This window comes from Hylobates moloch, unplaced genomic scaffold, assembly GCF_009828535.3.
Source record: "Hylobates moloch isolate HMO894 unplaced genomic scaffold, HMol_V3 SCAFFOLD_5, whole genome shotgun sequence".
In the NCBI taxonomy this organism is placed as follows: Eukaryota; Metazoa; Chordata; class Mammalia; order Primates; family Hylobatidae; genus Hylobates; species Hylobates moloch.
In genome coordinates, this window is record NW_026652280.1 from 46372074 (window position 1) to 46388357 (window position 16284).

A 16284-nucleotide genomic window follows, 5' to 3' on the forward strand; every position below is an offset into this window, starting at 1 on the left:
GACCTGGGTGAAAGAAAAGCAAGTGAGAACATTCCCAGTCTGGCCTCTTTTCACAATGGTTTGATATCTTAATTTACACCATCGAAGTGTTTTTAGAAGGCCCTAACCAAGAAATTATCATAGAAAAGTTATCCTGCTCTGCTCAAATAGTCTCTGGAGGAATAAACCCTAGACTGAGGCCATACAAGATTCTCACACAAAAAGTAAGGCTTTTAAAAATGAACTTAGAAAATTATAAAGCACATAAGGAAAATTTCAGCATGAATTGGAGTTATCAGAAACAATGATAACGTTCTTATTTTATCAGCAAAAACTTCAAATAAAGAATTAAATAGAATTCAGATTGTACAATTATGAGATTTATTCTATCTAAGTTTTAAATAGTTAACGGGAACAAAACAAACTAATAGAACACTATCCAAAAAGTGCAGGCAGTTGAAAAAGAACCTGCCAAAACTTGTAAAAATTAAAACTGGATTCATTTCTACTGAAGGTTCTATTAATTGAATAGTAGAAAGAGCTGGGGGAAGTTCATTAGTGTACCTAAAAATAGAACCCAGAATACAGCACAGAGAGAAAAAGAGAGAAAATCTGGAAGAAATATTCAAGTTGTGGAAGATAGAATGAGAAATAAAGGAAAGAATGGGGAAAGCAGTGTTCAAAAAGATAATGGCAGATGATCTATAATTTTTAGAACATAGATTTTCAGCTTCAAACAGCAGCATAAATCCCACACAACATAAACTCAGAAATAAAACTTTAATTTATTTAAACCATAGTTTACTCAAATTGGAAGGAGAAATTAAAGGCATGGCATGCTTTTGTCAAACAAATATATTCTATAGGGAGAGCATCTGCATCCTTCCTCTTTAGATTCCAAGGGATAAATAATACTTTTTGTTCAAGACCAAGGTGTCCATCTGTGCTATTGGTCTCAACCTCTTCTGCCCTGTTCAAGACATAGTTTTAGTCGTATCACTTCCATTTTTGACATCTTTATTCACTATCTTTTTTCCTTTCTTATCTTTTTAGCCTATAGACATCATTAATCCTCTTCCAATATAAAATGAAAGGTTTGCTTTCATCCTATTTGTCCTTTTAGCAAATCACTCAATAGTTCCCTTTTACTCTTATTAAAAATTACACATAGCAATATTTGCTAGATTATTAGAAATATTTCCTTCACTATTAATGATTTATTGACATAAAGCAGTCCAGCTTCTTAAATCCCATGCTACCAAAATTTGTCTGACTTAAGTGCAAAAAAAGACCTTTCTTCCTGAATCCATGAGGTCATTTTTCAGTCTTGTGGTAGGCCGGTTTTTCTTTCTCTCTTTCTTTCTACATGTTACCCAAGCATTTGTGTCTATGCCCTCTTTGATGCTATCCCTTTTTGAGATTCAGGATGCCATTCTCTTGATTCTTCCGGTTCTTCCTTTAACTCTGTGAAGCTGTTCCTTTCAGGAATCCTAGAACAGCTGATATATCTCTGCTGTCCCTGATTAGTTTAGGGTACTAATCTCAGCCCATTTATACCCTTGCTCCATCTCCTGTCCCAGAAATTTTGCCTGGTCCCCTTATTTTAACAGGTACTGTACATTTTTTGACTCTTCAATCTCACTCAACATTCTCTAGCTCTACCAACAGTATCATTTGGAGTATCTACTCTCTTCCCTAACTTACATCCTGCACTGTTATCCACCAAGTTACCTATTTTGGGCATCCTTCTATATCCCTCTCTCCTGGCTCACTCCAGCATCTTACCAACTTCTTTAAATATCTCTCCAATGGGTACTTTTCTTTTTCTCTATTTCAATTACGAATAAAATAAACCAGGCCCTTGTTGTCTCATGATGGGAACACTATTTTCTTTCAGCAGCTTATAAACATTTCATAGGCTCCCTACCAGCTATTGGATAAAGTCCATACTTCCAGACTGATAGATTAGACACTGTAAACTGTCACCTGCCCAACTTCAAACTCATCTCTTATTATTCTTTCCATGATCTTAGTCTGTTTTGTGTTACTATAACAGAATACCTGAAGCTGGGTAATTTATAAAGAAAAGAGTTTTATCGAGTTCATGATTCTGCAGGCTTGGAAGTTCAAAGGCATGACCCCATCCTGGCTCGGGCTTTCGTGCTGCATCAGAACATGCTGGAGAAGGTCAAAGGGGAAGCGAACAGGTAAAAAGACACAAAACTTGAGAGGCATCCTGGTTTTATAACAACCCACTCTCATGGGAACTAATTAATTCCCATAAAAACTAATCCAATCTCACCAAAGCAAGAGCTCACTATAGCAACAACAGCACCAAGCCATTCATGAGAGATTTGCTGTCATGATTGAAACTCTTCCTGCTAGGCCCCACCCCATAACACTGTCACATTGGGGATCAAATGTTGACATGGGTTTTAACAGTGACAAACAATCTCCAAACCCTAGCAATCCTTATATTCTAGCCTATTAAAATACTTATGCATCTGAACTCATATTGTTTTCAGCTTCAGTTTGGTCTCCAATATTCTTCTGATAGGAATTTACTTTTTCTTCCTCCTCCTTCCACCTGCTCCTCCTCTTCCTTCTCTTCCTCTTCTTCTTCGGCATGTTTTTAAATCTGATTAATTGACCCTTCATACAATAGCTCAGACATTAACTATTCCCAGAAGCTTGTCTTACTGGTAACTTACCTTCCCTTGTCTACAAACCGAAACAGTGTAAAGTGCCTCTTCCATTATTGTGCTTATTATTGCACTGAAATCTGTTTTTTGTTTCCTTTTTCCTTCATGAGTGTATAAACTTCTTTCCATTTATCTTCATGTCTCAGTCACCTAGCACAGCTGTTGACATATAATCAATGCTCAATAAGTATCCATTTAACTAACTTTCCTTGGTTCCATACTTCCCTTTTAGCACTTTCCACACTATATACACTTAGTGCCGGTTTGCTTATTTGTTGCTTACTGTCTGGCCTGAGCTGCTTACTTGCCTTCATTGTATGTATCTGCATGTGTGTGTGTGTGTGTGTGTGTGTGTGTGTATGTGTGTGCGTTTCTCAATAGGTGTTGAATAAATGACATAATGAATGAATGATAGCTAAATATAAAAGTTTATTCTTAGTTCTTCCTTTGCTTCAGTATCTCTGTCCTCCTATTCTCTGTGCTATATATTCTGATGTCACATCCACTTGTGTCTCTTTCTGTTCCAAAGCAAGACTAATGATTATTTTTCTTATATTTTTCCCTCTCATTGTGTGTCATCTCACTAAAGCGGAGAACACTATAAAGAGTCATGCAGTCTTTATATACTATTTTAATTAACAAAAACTGTTTATTGAATCATTTGTGTTATTCAGTGCAGGTAAGCAGTATGTATATATTACCCTCAGTTTATTTAATCTTGATTACAACTTTGATGATAGGTATTATTAAATTAATCTTACAGATAAGGAAATTGAGTATGAAACCATCCTCCCCAATTACATAAGGAGCAATCAGGATTTGAATAAAGGTCTACTTAACTCCAACATTTATGTTCTTTCCACTTAGCAACACAGCCTCTTCTCTTTCGTTAGGTAAGTCTTGATTCTTATTTCTGACATGTCACAGAAGATTTTGGACACAAAACCTACTTCAGAAAAATCAAAAGCTTATAGTTTAATTCTCCATCTCTACATTTGACTATATCCATTGTTTATCTCAGAAAGCTCTGTTCTTCTTACTGTCTCCTGTATTTGTTATCTTTTTTAACTCTACCATTTATCTGAATCACCTTCCCCTTAGTCCCAGTTTCTCTTTTTCCTTAAGTCCAAACATAATTTAATGGTTAAAAAGCAAATTACTGATTTCATAAGTCTACTGAATATTCCCATGAAACATCCTCAAATTGGAACTGTTATGTACACTAAGATTCCACTAGAAAACTATCTCAACATTTGATGTCATTTCCAGACTTTTACACTATTTAAATAAATTACATAATTACTGCAATATATGACATACTGTTCATATATAGTTTACCTTCAGAATGCCAACATTAAAACACAGATGCCGTATTTGTTAACAGACTTTGTACAGTTATCCTATACATATAAATATTTACTAGACCTTTTTGTGACAACGATGATTATATGATTGTTTACCTTGCAGAAGCCATTTATAATTTGATAATTTTGTCTTTCAAACCAATGAGCATCCATTAGAAATAGACCCTTTACATTTGGGACATTTGACTTGAGCAAACAATTTTACTTGATTGCTTATTCACATGATAGGCAGGGTTCAAAAACCTAAGTCACGGAAAATGAGCTTGTTTAAAATGATTTGAAATTGATTAACTTAGATTTAGTGTGCTTGAAATTAACTGTGTGGTATGAATTTCTATATAGTCATTTTCTTACCTTCAAGCTCTGTAAAATATTCTAAATATCTATTTCTAGTGTTCAACTGTATCTTAAGCAAGACAATGCCATTGTAACTGCAGTGAGCCAAAGATGGGGTTGGTAATTGAGGGAAATGAGCAAAGAAGCTATTGAACAATATAGAGATATATTGGCATATTTTATGAAGTTTGTTTTTTAAGAAGTAACAGTGTGGTGATTTATTTGTAGAGATAGCAATTCGAGTATTACTGAAGTTGTTAAATAGCCTGGAATACCTAGAATGAATCCACAGGGTACTGTGTTTTTCATACCCATTTAGCTATGTCTTACCAGTCTATTAATTTGAGTTGCTTCACAAAAGTGTCAAATTCTTCTTTTTCCAGCATTGCACAACAAACTTTTGAATCAATGTTTTAAATGATTTGACTTTTGGTTTTTAATTTTTTCAGATGTTAAAAAAGTATACAAATAATGCATTAAAATGATACATACATCATCTAAAATTAACTACTCACCCACATGTTAGCCGATTTTAGACTTTTTTTTCCAAGAGTTAAATACTAAAAATAAATTATACTTTCTATTCCTACTTTCTACCTCTGCAGAGGCATTGAAATGTGAATTTGGGTGATACCGTCCATGCAAGAACGTACACTTTCAATCCATCAGCTTTCTCATTTTCAACGATCTTTTCTCCCATCCTACACCAACCACCATCTCTTATAGTTTTACTCTGTTTTTGTCATTTCCAAGAATTGAGTTATTTCCTGGTCTCAATTTTAAGTATCCGCTCTCAGATAACCAACACCTCTTTTTCTAACTTACTCTACTAGCACCCTCACTCCAACAAATATTTGACACTATGATGACCAATCTATCATCCTTACTACATTTATGTATCCCACCTTATTGTCCTTCTTTCCCTTCTTACGGAACCTGGTTACATTGGATCAAAATAAGCACATATTTCAATAACATTCAAGACTGTGTTTTTATGACTTGAAAAGCCCTATCCCTAACTAAACCAGCAGCTTTCTTCATTGAACTTTTCCTAGCAGCTGAATGTGGCTAAAATAAAACACAAGTGTGCTAAGTAGCCTCACAGGGTGGATCTTGGTTTGGTGGGCCCTAGAGGTTATAGTATATGGGGGCAGTAGATAAAAGAAAACAATATTATGAATACAAAATGCCCACAGTCACTTGAATACCACTTGACAGAGGAGACCTTATATTAGAAGGAGAGAATGATCTTCATCAGTTTTGATTAAAATATCTTGATTCTACAAACTTTATAAAAACACATGACCATGTGAAAACACTGCTAGGGAGACACTCAAAGGACTATGTAAGGGGCTGGGGCCAATTAGAGGCCCTCATGTTTAAGCTTATTAGCAGCACAATAAATTTACTTCTGAGTAGAACTTAAATTCTTTGACCATAAATCTCAAGTGATATTCAGCACGACCAAGAAATTTCTAGACAATTCCACTTTTCTGATAACTATTTTGTATCTTCTCCCTCTCTTGACTCCTAATACCCATATTATCCTCATTTTAAACTAATCATCCTCTTCATAGGGAGTATAGATATAATGAATGAGAATTATCTCGATCTCTTACCAGCTTACTGGTACACAATACGAGTGTCTCCTTTTTCCCATGAATCATTATTCATCTTTAGCAGCACATGAGCTTTGCATAATATTGCTCATTTTATAAAGTATGAAAACACAAAATAAACCTTAGTCCTGTAACTCATCTCTGTCTTTCTATTTTTTTGTAGCAAAACTTTAAAAAATAAACACGTCTATTTCTGTGAACTCACAGTTAATTCTCTATTGAATCCACTCAACCAGGCTTTTCTCAGTGTCATATTCTGGATCCAATGTCAATTTTTCTCCTTAATTTGAAGGGGTTTTTTTGTTTTCTTATTCAGTTTTGCTTGGTAGGACATCTGATGACATTTTGGATGTAATTTCTTTGTAAATAATTTGTCTTTTCTCTCTGGGAACTTTAGAATTTTCTCTTCTTATTTAAGAGTGCTGAAATTTCACAATTTTGTTTGTAGCTATGTGTGTGTGTAATTTTTTCAGCTTAGCACTAAGTAAGACTTTTCAATTTGATGATCCTTGTTGGGTTTTGGTACTGAAATTTTTCGGGTATAGTTTTGCTATATACACCTGCTATCTATCTATCCTATTTCCTGTCCTATGATGTTCCAATAGGAGTCTGATAGTTGATTTGTGAATTGCTTCTTATAATTCTGCATTTTTATTACATATTTTGAGACTACTCAGAGGCATTGAAGTAAACAAATATTTCATTTCTTGTTGAATTGTTTTCTTTTATTATCTACTTTTACCTTGTTGCTTATTCATGATTTTCTCATTAAATTATATTATGTGATTCTACTGTTGCTGCACTAATGTTTATTTTCAAATTTTTGGTTTAGTCCCCAGTCTTTATTTTTTAGGCAGCAATGGATCTTATTTTTTAAACATAATCTGATGATATTAGTAGGTGTACTTTAGACATGTGTATAATGATAAGCCTAATTAGTGACACTAGTTTTAAAACATGTTTAGATAATTATAGACATTTTAAATTAATCTGGAATTAAGTTTTTCTATTATCCTCCTGAGCATTACACATATTTTTGCAAAAAATAAATTACTATTGAACATCTTTACACTTGTCCTATTTTTAAAATAATTATCTGGTGCCTTAGTTTCACTTTTAAATAATAATTTTTCACAATCAATACATACATTTGCTGACATTTCTCATTCATTTTTGTTTTTATATCTTCCTGTTTATCCTTTTTGTTCACTTCCAGTGGCTAAAATGATTCTTTAATAGTTATTTTAATAAAGAGAGAGCCAAATCATGAGTGAACTCCCATTCACAATTGCTTCAAAGAGAATAAAATACCTAGGAATCCAACTTACAAGGGATGTGAAGGACTCTTCAAGGAGAACTACAAACCACTGCTCAATGAAGTAAAAGAGGACACAAACAAATGGAAGAACATTCCATGCTAATGGATAGGAAGAATCAATATCATGAAAATGGCTATACTGCCCAAGGTAATTTATAGATTCAATGCCATCCCCATCAAGCTACCAATGACTTTCTTCACAGAATTGGAAAAAACTACTTTAAAGTTCATATGGAACCAAAAAAGAGCCCGCATTGCCAAGTCAATCCTAAGCCAAAAGAACAAAGGTGGAGGCATCACGCTACCTGACTTCAAACTATACTATAAGGCTACAGTAACCAAAACAGCATGGTACTGGTACCAAAACAGAGATATAGACCAATGAAACAGAGCAGAGCCCTCAGAAATAATACCACACATCTACAACCATCTGATCTTTGACAAACCTGACAAAAACAAGAAATGGGGAAAGGATTCCCTATTTAGTAAATGGTGCTAGGAAAACTGGCTAGCCATAGGTAGAAAGCTGAAACTGGATCCCTTCCTTACAGCTTATACAAAAATTAATTCAAGATGGATTAATGCCTTAATGTTAGACCTAAAACCATAAAAACCCTAGAAGAAAACCTAGGCAATACCATTCAGGACATAGGCATGGGCAAGGACTTCATGTCTAAAACACCAAAAGCAATGGCAACAAAAGCCAAAATAGACAACTGGGATCTAATTAAACTAAAGAGCTTCTGCACAGCAAAAGAAACTACCATCAGAGTGAACAGGCAACCTACAGAATGGGAGAAAATTTTTGCAATCTACTCATCTGACAAAGGGCTAATATCCAGAATCTACAAAGAACTCAAACAAATTTACAAGAAAAAAACAAATAACCCCATCAACAAGTGCAGCCAACAGACACATGAAAAAATGCTCATCATCACTGGCCATCAGAGAAATGCAAATCAAAACCACAATGTGATACCATCTCACACCAGTTAGAATGGCAATCATTAAAAAGTCAGGAAACAACAGGTGCTGGAGAGGATGTGGAGAAATAGGAACACTTTTACACTGTTGGTGGGACTGTAAACTAGTTCAACCATTTTGGAAGACAGTGTGGTGATTCCTCAAGGATCTAGAACTAGAAATATCATTTGACCCAGCCATCCCATTACTGGGTATATACCCAAAGGATTATAAATCATGCTGCTATAAAGACACATGCACACATATGTTTATTGCGACACTATTCACAATAGCAAAGACTTGGAACCGACCCAAATGTCCATCAATGATAGACTGGATTAAGAAAATGTGGCACTTATACACCATGGAATACTATGCAGCCATAAAAAATGATGAGTTCATGTCCTTTGTAGGGACATGGATGAACTGGAAACCATCATTCTCAGCAAACTATTGCAAAGACAAAAAACCAAACACTGCATGTTCTCACTCATATGTGGGAATTGAACAATGAGAACACTTGACACAGGAAGGGGAACATCACACACCGGGGCCTGTTATGGGGTGGGTGAGCGGGGAGGGATAGCATTAAGAGATATACCTAATGTAAATGATGAGTTAATGAGTGCAGCACACCAGCATGGCACATGTATACATATGTAACAAACCTGCACATTGTGCACATGTACCCTAGAAGTTAAAGTATAAAAAACAAAAATTTAAAAAAAAAGGCTTTCTGGTAAATTTTCTTAAGCTACGTCAATTTAGCTCATCAATCTTGAATAATAATTTGGCAATGTATGGAACTATAGCTTCACATTTATTTTTGCTTTGATTTGAAGATAATAATTTTCTTTTGGCATTTATTGCATCACTTTGTGTGTCCTTAGTCTTTAATATTCTACTGTTTTATCGTAATATCTTTAGCTATAGATTTTTTATTTTTATAATGTTCAGTACTCACAACTAATTTTGTTATCTGGTCTGTGGTCCTATTTTTTTCTCATGTCTAGAAATTTGTCGCATTTTTAAACTAATCTTCTTCATAGGGAGTATAGAAAATTTCTCTAGTCTTTACACAACATATCTTATTATTGTTCCTTCTGCAAATCAAATGGAATGTCGCTTAACACATACTCAAACGCACACCACACGTTCATCCCACTCCATTTAATGCATGGACTGTGTTTTCCACAAAACAAATACATGTGTAAACATGCACAACATATATACACGTACATATACAAAGATTAACACACATATACACATATGTACACAGTAAACACAAAAAGTATACACAAACACAAATATGCATGTGTACACAAACATAAGTACACATAGACTCAAAAGTATACATATACTATGTGTAGACACAAACATGTCACACATGTATATTGTGTGTGCTTGCACACACACACACACCCATATTTTTTGTGCTATTTGAGTAAATACCTTAGTACTTCATTCCTACCTATTAATCCAAAACTCTCTTTGACTCTTCTCAGTTTGGAGTTTTTTGGTTCTATTTCAAAACTATTTTAATTATTTCTGTCCATATTTCTTTTCATTATTCCTTAAAATTTGTCTTCCCCATCTATCTATTTTTGTCTAATTTCTGCCGTGTGTCAAAATTTCTTTTCCTTTTACAAAATTAGTGATTTCTTTACTTAGATCTTTGAGCATTTTAAATATACTTATTTTAAGTTCTTTGTCAGAATGTTTTATAAAATCGCTATCACCTAAAGTGCTTTGGGTTCACACTCTGATTGCTAGGTCTTTGGAAACAAGATATTTCTTAATATATTTTGGTGTCTTTTTTGAGGCCTCCTATTCTAAATAAGCAGGTCTCTTTTCTTTCTCTGTCTCTGTCTCTCTGTCTCTCTGTCTCTCTCACACACACGCACACACGTAACACACATACATACACATACACCCCTCTCTTTCTCTCATACACACATATCTTCTTGTTTATCTCTTTCCAGTTGAAATTATGTCATTGCTTCCACCTCACCCTACTTGGTCCCAATTAACCAATCTTTAAATTCTTCCATTTATGGTCGTGTTTTCTGATTCCCAGTGATCATACAAAGGTGATATTGGGGATAACATTATTGCAATTACTGATTCAATAGGCAGCATGGTTGAGTTATTGGTCTCAGGATCTGTTCTCCTCAATGCCTTTGCTCCTTGCTCTCTATGTATCTTTAGCCTCAGTAAGTGAATGATCCTTTCACATCAAGCACAGCTCATGGAAAGCCCTGCCATGAGTCAGTGAACCTTGCACTGGTCGCTCATCTGGTGCAACACCTTCAGCTAGTTTTATGCTTCTTCTCCTCTACTTATGCTTTGATTTTCGACCCCATTTCTATTCTACCTTGTTTGTGAGCCTAGCTATGTCTCCTGCTTGCCTTGAATGTATGTTTATTCTTATTTCTACATCATTCTTTCATCCTATTTTGGAATAGGTGAAAATGAAGGATCAATGCAGCTCATCATCAGCTGATTTGGCCACACTAATTCAATCTTCTCTGTGTTCTATTAAGTGAAAGCTAATCATGTGTATTCACCCCAACCTCTTGAGCAGTGCTACTTGAATGAAGTGTGGTCTGCAACCAAGTGTCATCAACCTGGGAGCTATTCTCAGACCTCCTGCATCTACTGAACCACATTATGAGAGTGAAGCCCGGAAATCTGTGACTTTCAAAGCTCTCCCTGTGATTTTTGTGTATATACAAGGTTTAGATACTTCTCTCTATATATATCTGTATATATCTATAGTTTGCTTTCTGGTTGCATGTTAGAATCACATGGGGTGCTTAAAAATAGTGACGCTGGAGCTTTACCCCAGATTGATTGTATATTATTATAAGCCTACTAATCCATCCAGAATTTTTAGAAGCAAAAAGTTCTATTAAATGCTTTGCAGGTTATTATAATGTGGAGTTAGTGTTGAGAACCATTGCTTTATTCAAGTGGTTCTCAACAGGGATGATTTTGTACCTTTAGGGGATTTTTGGCAGTGGCTGGAGATATTTTTGGCTGCTACAACTGAGACAGTGCTGCTGGCATCTAGTGGGAGATGCTACAAAATATCTTACAATGCACAGGACATCCCACCTACAAAAAGAATTGTGCCACCACAAATGTTAATAATATTGAAGTTGAGAAACTTTGCTCTTGTATATGCTTTGGTTTTTGTTTAGGCTTTTCCATTGAACATACTCTCTAGTAAAAACACCTTTATGGAAGTCACAAATTGAAATGTAAAGGAGTATAGAAGGGATTTTGAATGTTCAAAAAGCCAAGCACCCGGATTCCCCAAGCCTTTCTTATTGATGCTTTTATGCTTCTGAAATTGGAAAGAGCCTGACAACTAGGGGTAACCATCAGAAGCAGCAGAATAAATGGAGTCCTAGGACACATGTTCTGTCTTCAAGTTTTAGCTAATTATCCAGCAATTTTGTATTTTTGACAACATAAAATATGATCTTATTCTTTTTTACTATTATTAAATATGTTTGTCTCACTACTCAATAATATTAATTTTTGCTTTACTTTTACAGTATAAGGAAAAAATCAAAATATGAATCTGAAATAAAATCTTTGACAATAATGAAGTTAAAAAATGATAAACATCTCAAGAACATCTATAAGGAGGCTTATCGTGTCGGTACTCTTTTCCACCTAACCAAACACAAGACAGATGAAATGGAAGATAAAATAGCAGAAGTGAGAAGAAAGTTCAAGGTTGTGTATCTTTGTGTTCCTCTTACTCACGATGAAAAAAAAGAGTAATTTGCCTGAAGTGTATCGATTTCATCTTGATAATTAGATTTTAATTTAAGGATTAACAGTCTTTTCAAAAACTCACTTCTTATAAATGAGAAGAAAACCACCTCTCTCCAAAGGCTCAGCTTGAACAGAAGAGGATGAGGGCTCAAGGTAGCTAATCCACAATTGTTTCTACTTTTTGCTATTATCAACCATAAACTACTTGGAGCACCAGGAGTGTGGTGCTCAGTTCATCTTTATCATGTATATCTAACCCATAATAATGTCTGCCTATAGTAGGAAGAAGGGATTCTGAGAGGTGTTCGTCTACCTTATGTAATGTGAGAATATAAAGTACCTCTAGTAGGCCTATGAGTTGTTGAATTCTAGAGTACCTGGAAATTTGTAGACTACATTTCTGCAGAAATAATTGCTCACATGCTTCAAACCCACTCCTAAGTGAGAGATGTATTGGATAGCAGCTCTCTGCCATTTGTGGTAGAGGCTTTGTATTAGCCCATTCTCACACTGCTATGAAGAAATACCTGAGACTTAGTAATTTATAAAGAAAAGAGGTTTAATTGACTCAGTTCTGCATGGCTGGGGAGGCCTCAGTAAACTTACAATTACGGCAGAAGGCACCTCTTCACAGGGTGGCAGGAATGAGAGCCAAGCAAATGGGGAAGCCCCTTATAAAACCATCAAATCACGTGAGAACTTACTCACTATCATGAGAATAGCATGGGGGAACTGCCTCATGATTCAATTATCTCCACCTGGTCCCGCCCTTGACATGTGGGGATTATTACAATTCAAGGTGTGATTTGGGTATGGACACAAAGCCAAACCATATCAGACTTGCAAAGTCCACCCCACTTTACTGCACCTGCAGGGCCACTTCAACAGGCTGCTTTCATCCATCTTACACACAAACATGTCTCTTGTCTTTGCTATTTTCTTATTAAAGACTTATGAGCAAAAAAAATACCTAGAAAATATACAGTCTGTACACCATTTCCAATATCTGTTGCTAGCATTATCGTCAATGAATACTTTCCTTTGTGATATCTGAATTTCGGATGTGTAAATGTTTCTGTACTGAAAGATTGGGGTGTTTTTCCCACATTGAATCCAGCTGTTCAAATGACCTATGTCTCTCCTGATGGGTGTTGAATGGGTTAATCGTATCTTCTATGAGATAGTAAGCAAAGTAAACATGCATAGAAGAAATTAAAATGCAAGGCATACGATTCTATGGTTTAGCATATACAATAATATTGTAGATGTTTATAATTTTTTAAATAATATCAATATATTTCTATATATTGGTCAGTTAATTTTTTTTCTTTGAGGATATCAATGAAGATATCATCATCCACTTACTTGGCCACTTAACTGTGTATTTTAATTTTTCTAATTGACTCGAAACCTTTGTCATCTTTCACATATTTTCCCCGTGGCTGTGACAAACTACATTTAATTCTTCGAACATATTGCTTCATTTATTTGAGGTACTCACTTATGAAAGAGATGTTGCACTGGATTATTTATTTTTCTAAATTTTTTTGATACCATAAAATAGAACTTATAGATTCAATGCAAGTTTGATGTGACTCTACTGTAATTGCTTTGCCAACCCAAAATAGAGTGCCCCCTTTTCTGTTATTTTTAATTTTATTTTTTTAAATTGACATATAATAATTGTAGATATTTATTGGGTACATAGTGATATTGACGTACATGTAGAATATAGTGATCAGATTAGGGTAATTAACATATCCATCATCTCAAACATTTATCATTTCTTTGTGTTGAAAATATTCAATATCATCTTTCTAGCTATTTGAAAATGTGTATTATTCTTAACCATAGTGATCCTACAGTGGTATGGAACACAAGAACTTATTCCTTCTATCTAGCCATCATTTAGTATCCTTTAAAAAATCTCTGTCTCCTACTTCCTCCAACCCACCCCACTTTTCAGTATTCTATGTTCTACTTTTTAGTTTTGTGAGATCAATTTTGGTTAGTTTTCACATATGAATGAGATTATGTAGTATTTAACTTTCTATTCCTGAGTTACTTCACTTAACATAATGTCCTCCAGTTCCATCCATGTTTCTGCAAATGATAGGATTTCATTCTTTCTTATGGCTGAATAATATTCCATTGTGTATATATACCACTTTTTGTTATCCATTTATCTGTTGTTGGACACCTAATTTGATTCCACATCTTGGCTATTGTGAATAGTGCCACAAAAAAACATGGGGATACAGATGTCTCTTCAATATATGAATTTCCTTTGGATAAATAAACAATAGTGGGATTGCAAGATGATACAGTACTCCTATTTGTAGTTTTTTGAGGAACCTCTGTCCTGCTGTCCGTAGTGTCTGTACTAATTTTCATTCCCACCAACAGTATATGAATTCTCTTTTTTCCACATCTCACCAGCATTTGTTATTTTTTCATGTTTTTATACTATCCATCCTAACTGGAGTTTGATGATACAGTTGTGGTTTTGATTTGCATTTATCTGGTAATTAGTAATGTTGAACTTTTTTCTTGTATTTGTTAGCAATTTGTATGATTTTTTTGAAAAATATCTGTTCAGATCATTTGCCCATTTTTAAATCAGTTTTTTTTTTTTTTTTTTTTGCTGTTGAGATGTTTGAGTTCCTTGTGTATTCTGGATATTAATCCCCTGTTGAATGAAAATATTATAAATATTTTCTCTTGTTCTTTAGGTGGTATTTTCACTCTTTTGACTGTTCCCTTTGCTGTGCAGAAGGTTTTTAGTTAAATATAATGTAATTTGTTTATTTTTGTTTTTGTCGTCTGTGCTTTTGAGGTCTTAGGAATAATATCTTTTCTTGGGCCAATGTTCTGAAGCATTTATCCTATGTTTTCTCCTAGTAGTTTTGTAGTTTGGGGTCTTACAGTTAGGTCTTTGACCAATTTGGAGCTGATTTTTGTATAGAGGGTCCAGTTTCATTCTTCTGCAGGTGGATATCCAGTTTTCCTAGCACCATTTATTGAATAAACTGTCCTTTCCCAATGTAGGTTCTTGGTGCCTTTGTCAAAAATCAGTTGGCTGTAGATATGTGAATTAATTTCTGGATTTTCTGTTCTGTTTACTGGTCTATGTGACTGTTTTTATGCCAGTACCATGCTATCTTCAAACACAGCTTTGTGGTGAATTTTGAAGTCTGGTAGTATAATGTCTACAGCTTTGATTTTTTTGCTTAGGAATGCTTTGGTAATTTGAAGTCTTTTGGGGTTCCATACACATTTTAAGATTATTTTTTCTTTTCCTATTAAGAACATATTTGGTATTTTTATAGGAATTGCATTGAATCTGTAGATTGATTTGAGTAGTATGGTTAACACACAATTTTAACAATATTAATTGTTTATCAATTTTTAACAATATTAATTTTAACAATATTAATTTTTCCAATCTATGAGCATTGGATGTTTTTCCATTTTGTTTGTATCCACTTCAATTTCTTTTATCAATGTTTCATAGATTTCCTTGTAAAAGTATTTCACCTCATTCATTAAATTTATTCTTAGATATTTTATTTTTATTTTTTATAGCTATTGTAATTAGGATTGCCATCTTATTTTTTTCAGCTAGTTCATTGTTCATGTATAAAAATGCTACTGAATTTTCATGTTGACTTTGTATCTCACAACTTTAAGGAATTTATCGGTTCTACAATTTTTTTGGTAGAGTCTCTCTCTCTACACACACACACACCCCCCGCCCACACACACACACGATCATATAATCTGCAAAGAGGGTCAGTTTGATTTTCTCCTTTTCAATTTGGATTCCTTTGTTTATTTTTCTTGCCCAATTGCTCTGACTAGGACTTCTAGTGGTATATTGAATGAGATTGGTAAGAGTGGGCATGCTTGTCTTGTTCTAGTTCCTAGAGGAAAGACTTTTAGCTTTTCCCCACTCGGTATGATCTTAGTTGTGGGTTTGTCATATATGGACCTTATTGTGTTGAGATATTTTCCTTCTGTACCTAATTTATTATGAGGTTTTATCATGAAGAGATGTTGAATTTTATCAAATGCTTTTTCTGCATCTATTAAGATAACCGTGTGCTTTTTGTCCTTTCTTCTGCTGATGTATGTATCACATTTATTAATTTACATGTGTTGAACCATACTTTCATTCCTAGATAAATTTCACTTGATTATGGTGTAATATCTTT

At 34.4% G+C, this 16284-nt stretch overlaps 1 protein-coding gene across 6 annotated transcripts in view; it reads left to right on the plus strand.

The window, feature by feature from the left end:
* CCDC178 (coiled-coil domain containing 178) overlaps nt 1–16284 on the plus strand; it is a 506076-nt gene that overhangs the window by 179392 nt on the left and 310400 nt on the right. For all 6 annotated transcript variants that reach the window (XR_009213490.1, XM_058438507.1, XM_058438509.1 and 3 more), the window contains exon 15: nt 11845–12028. Coding sequence is in view for 5 of the 6 variants with exons in the window: in XM_058438507.1 (XP_058294490.1) it covers nt 11845–12028 (184 nt within the window). In the remaining variant the exon portion in view is untranslated. The remainder of the gene's footprint in view (nt 1–11844; nt 12029–16284) is intronic.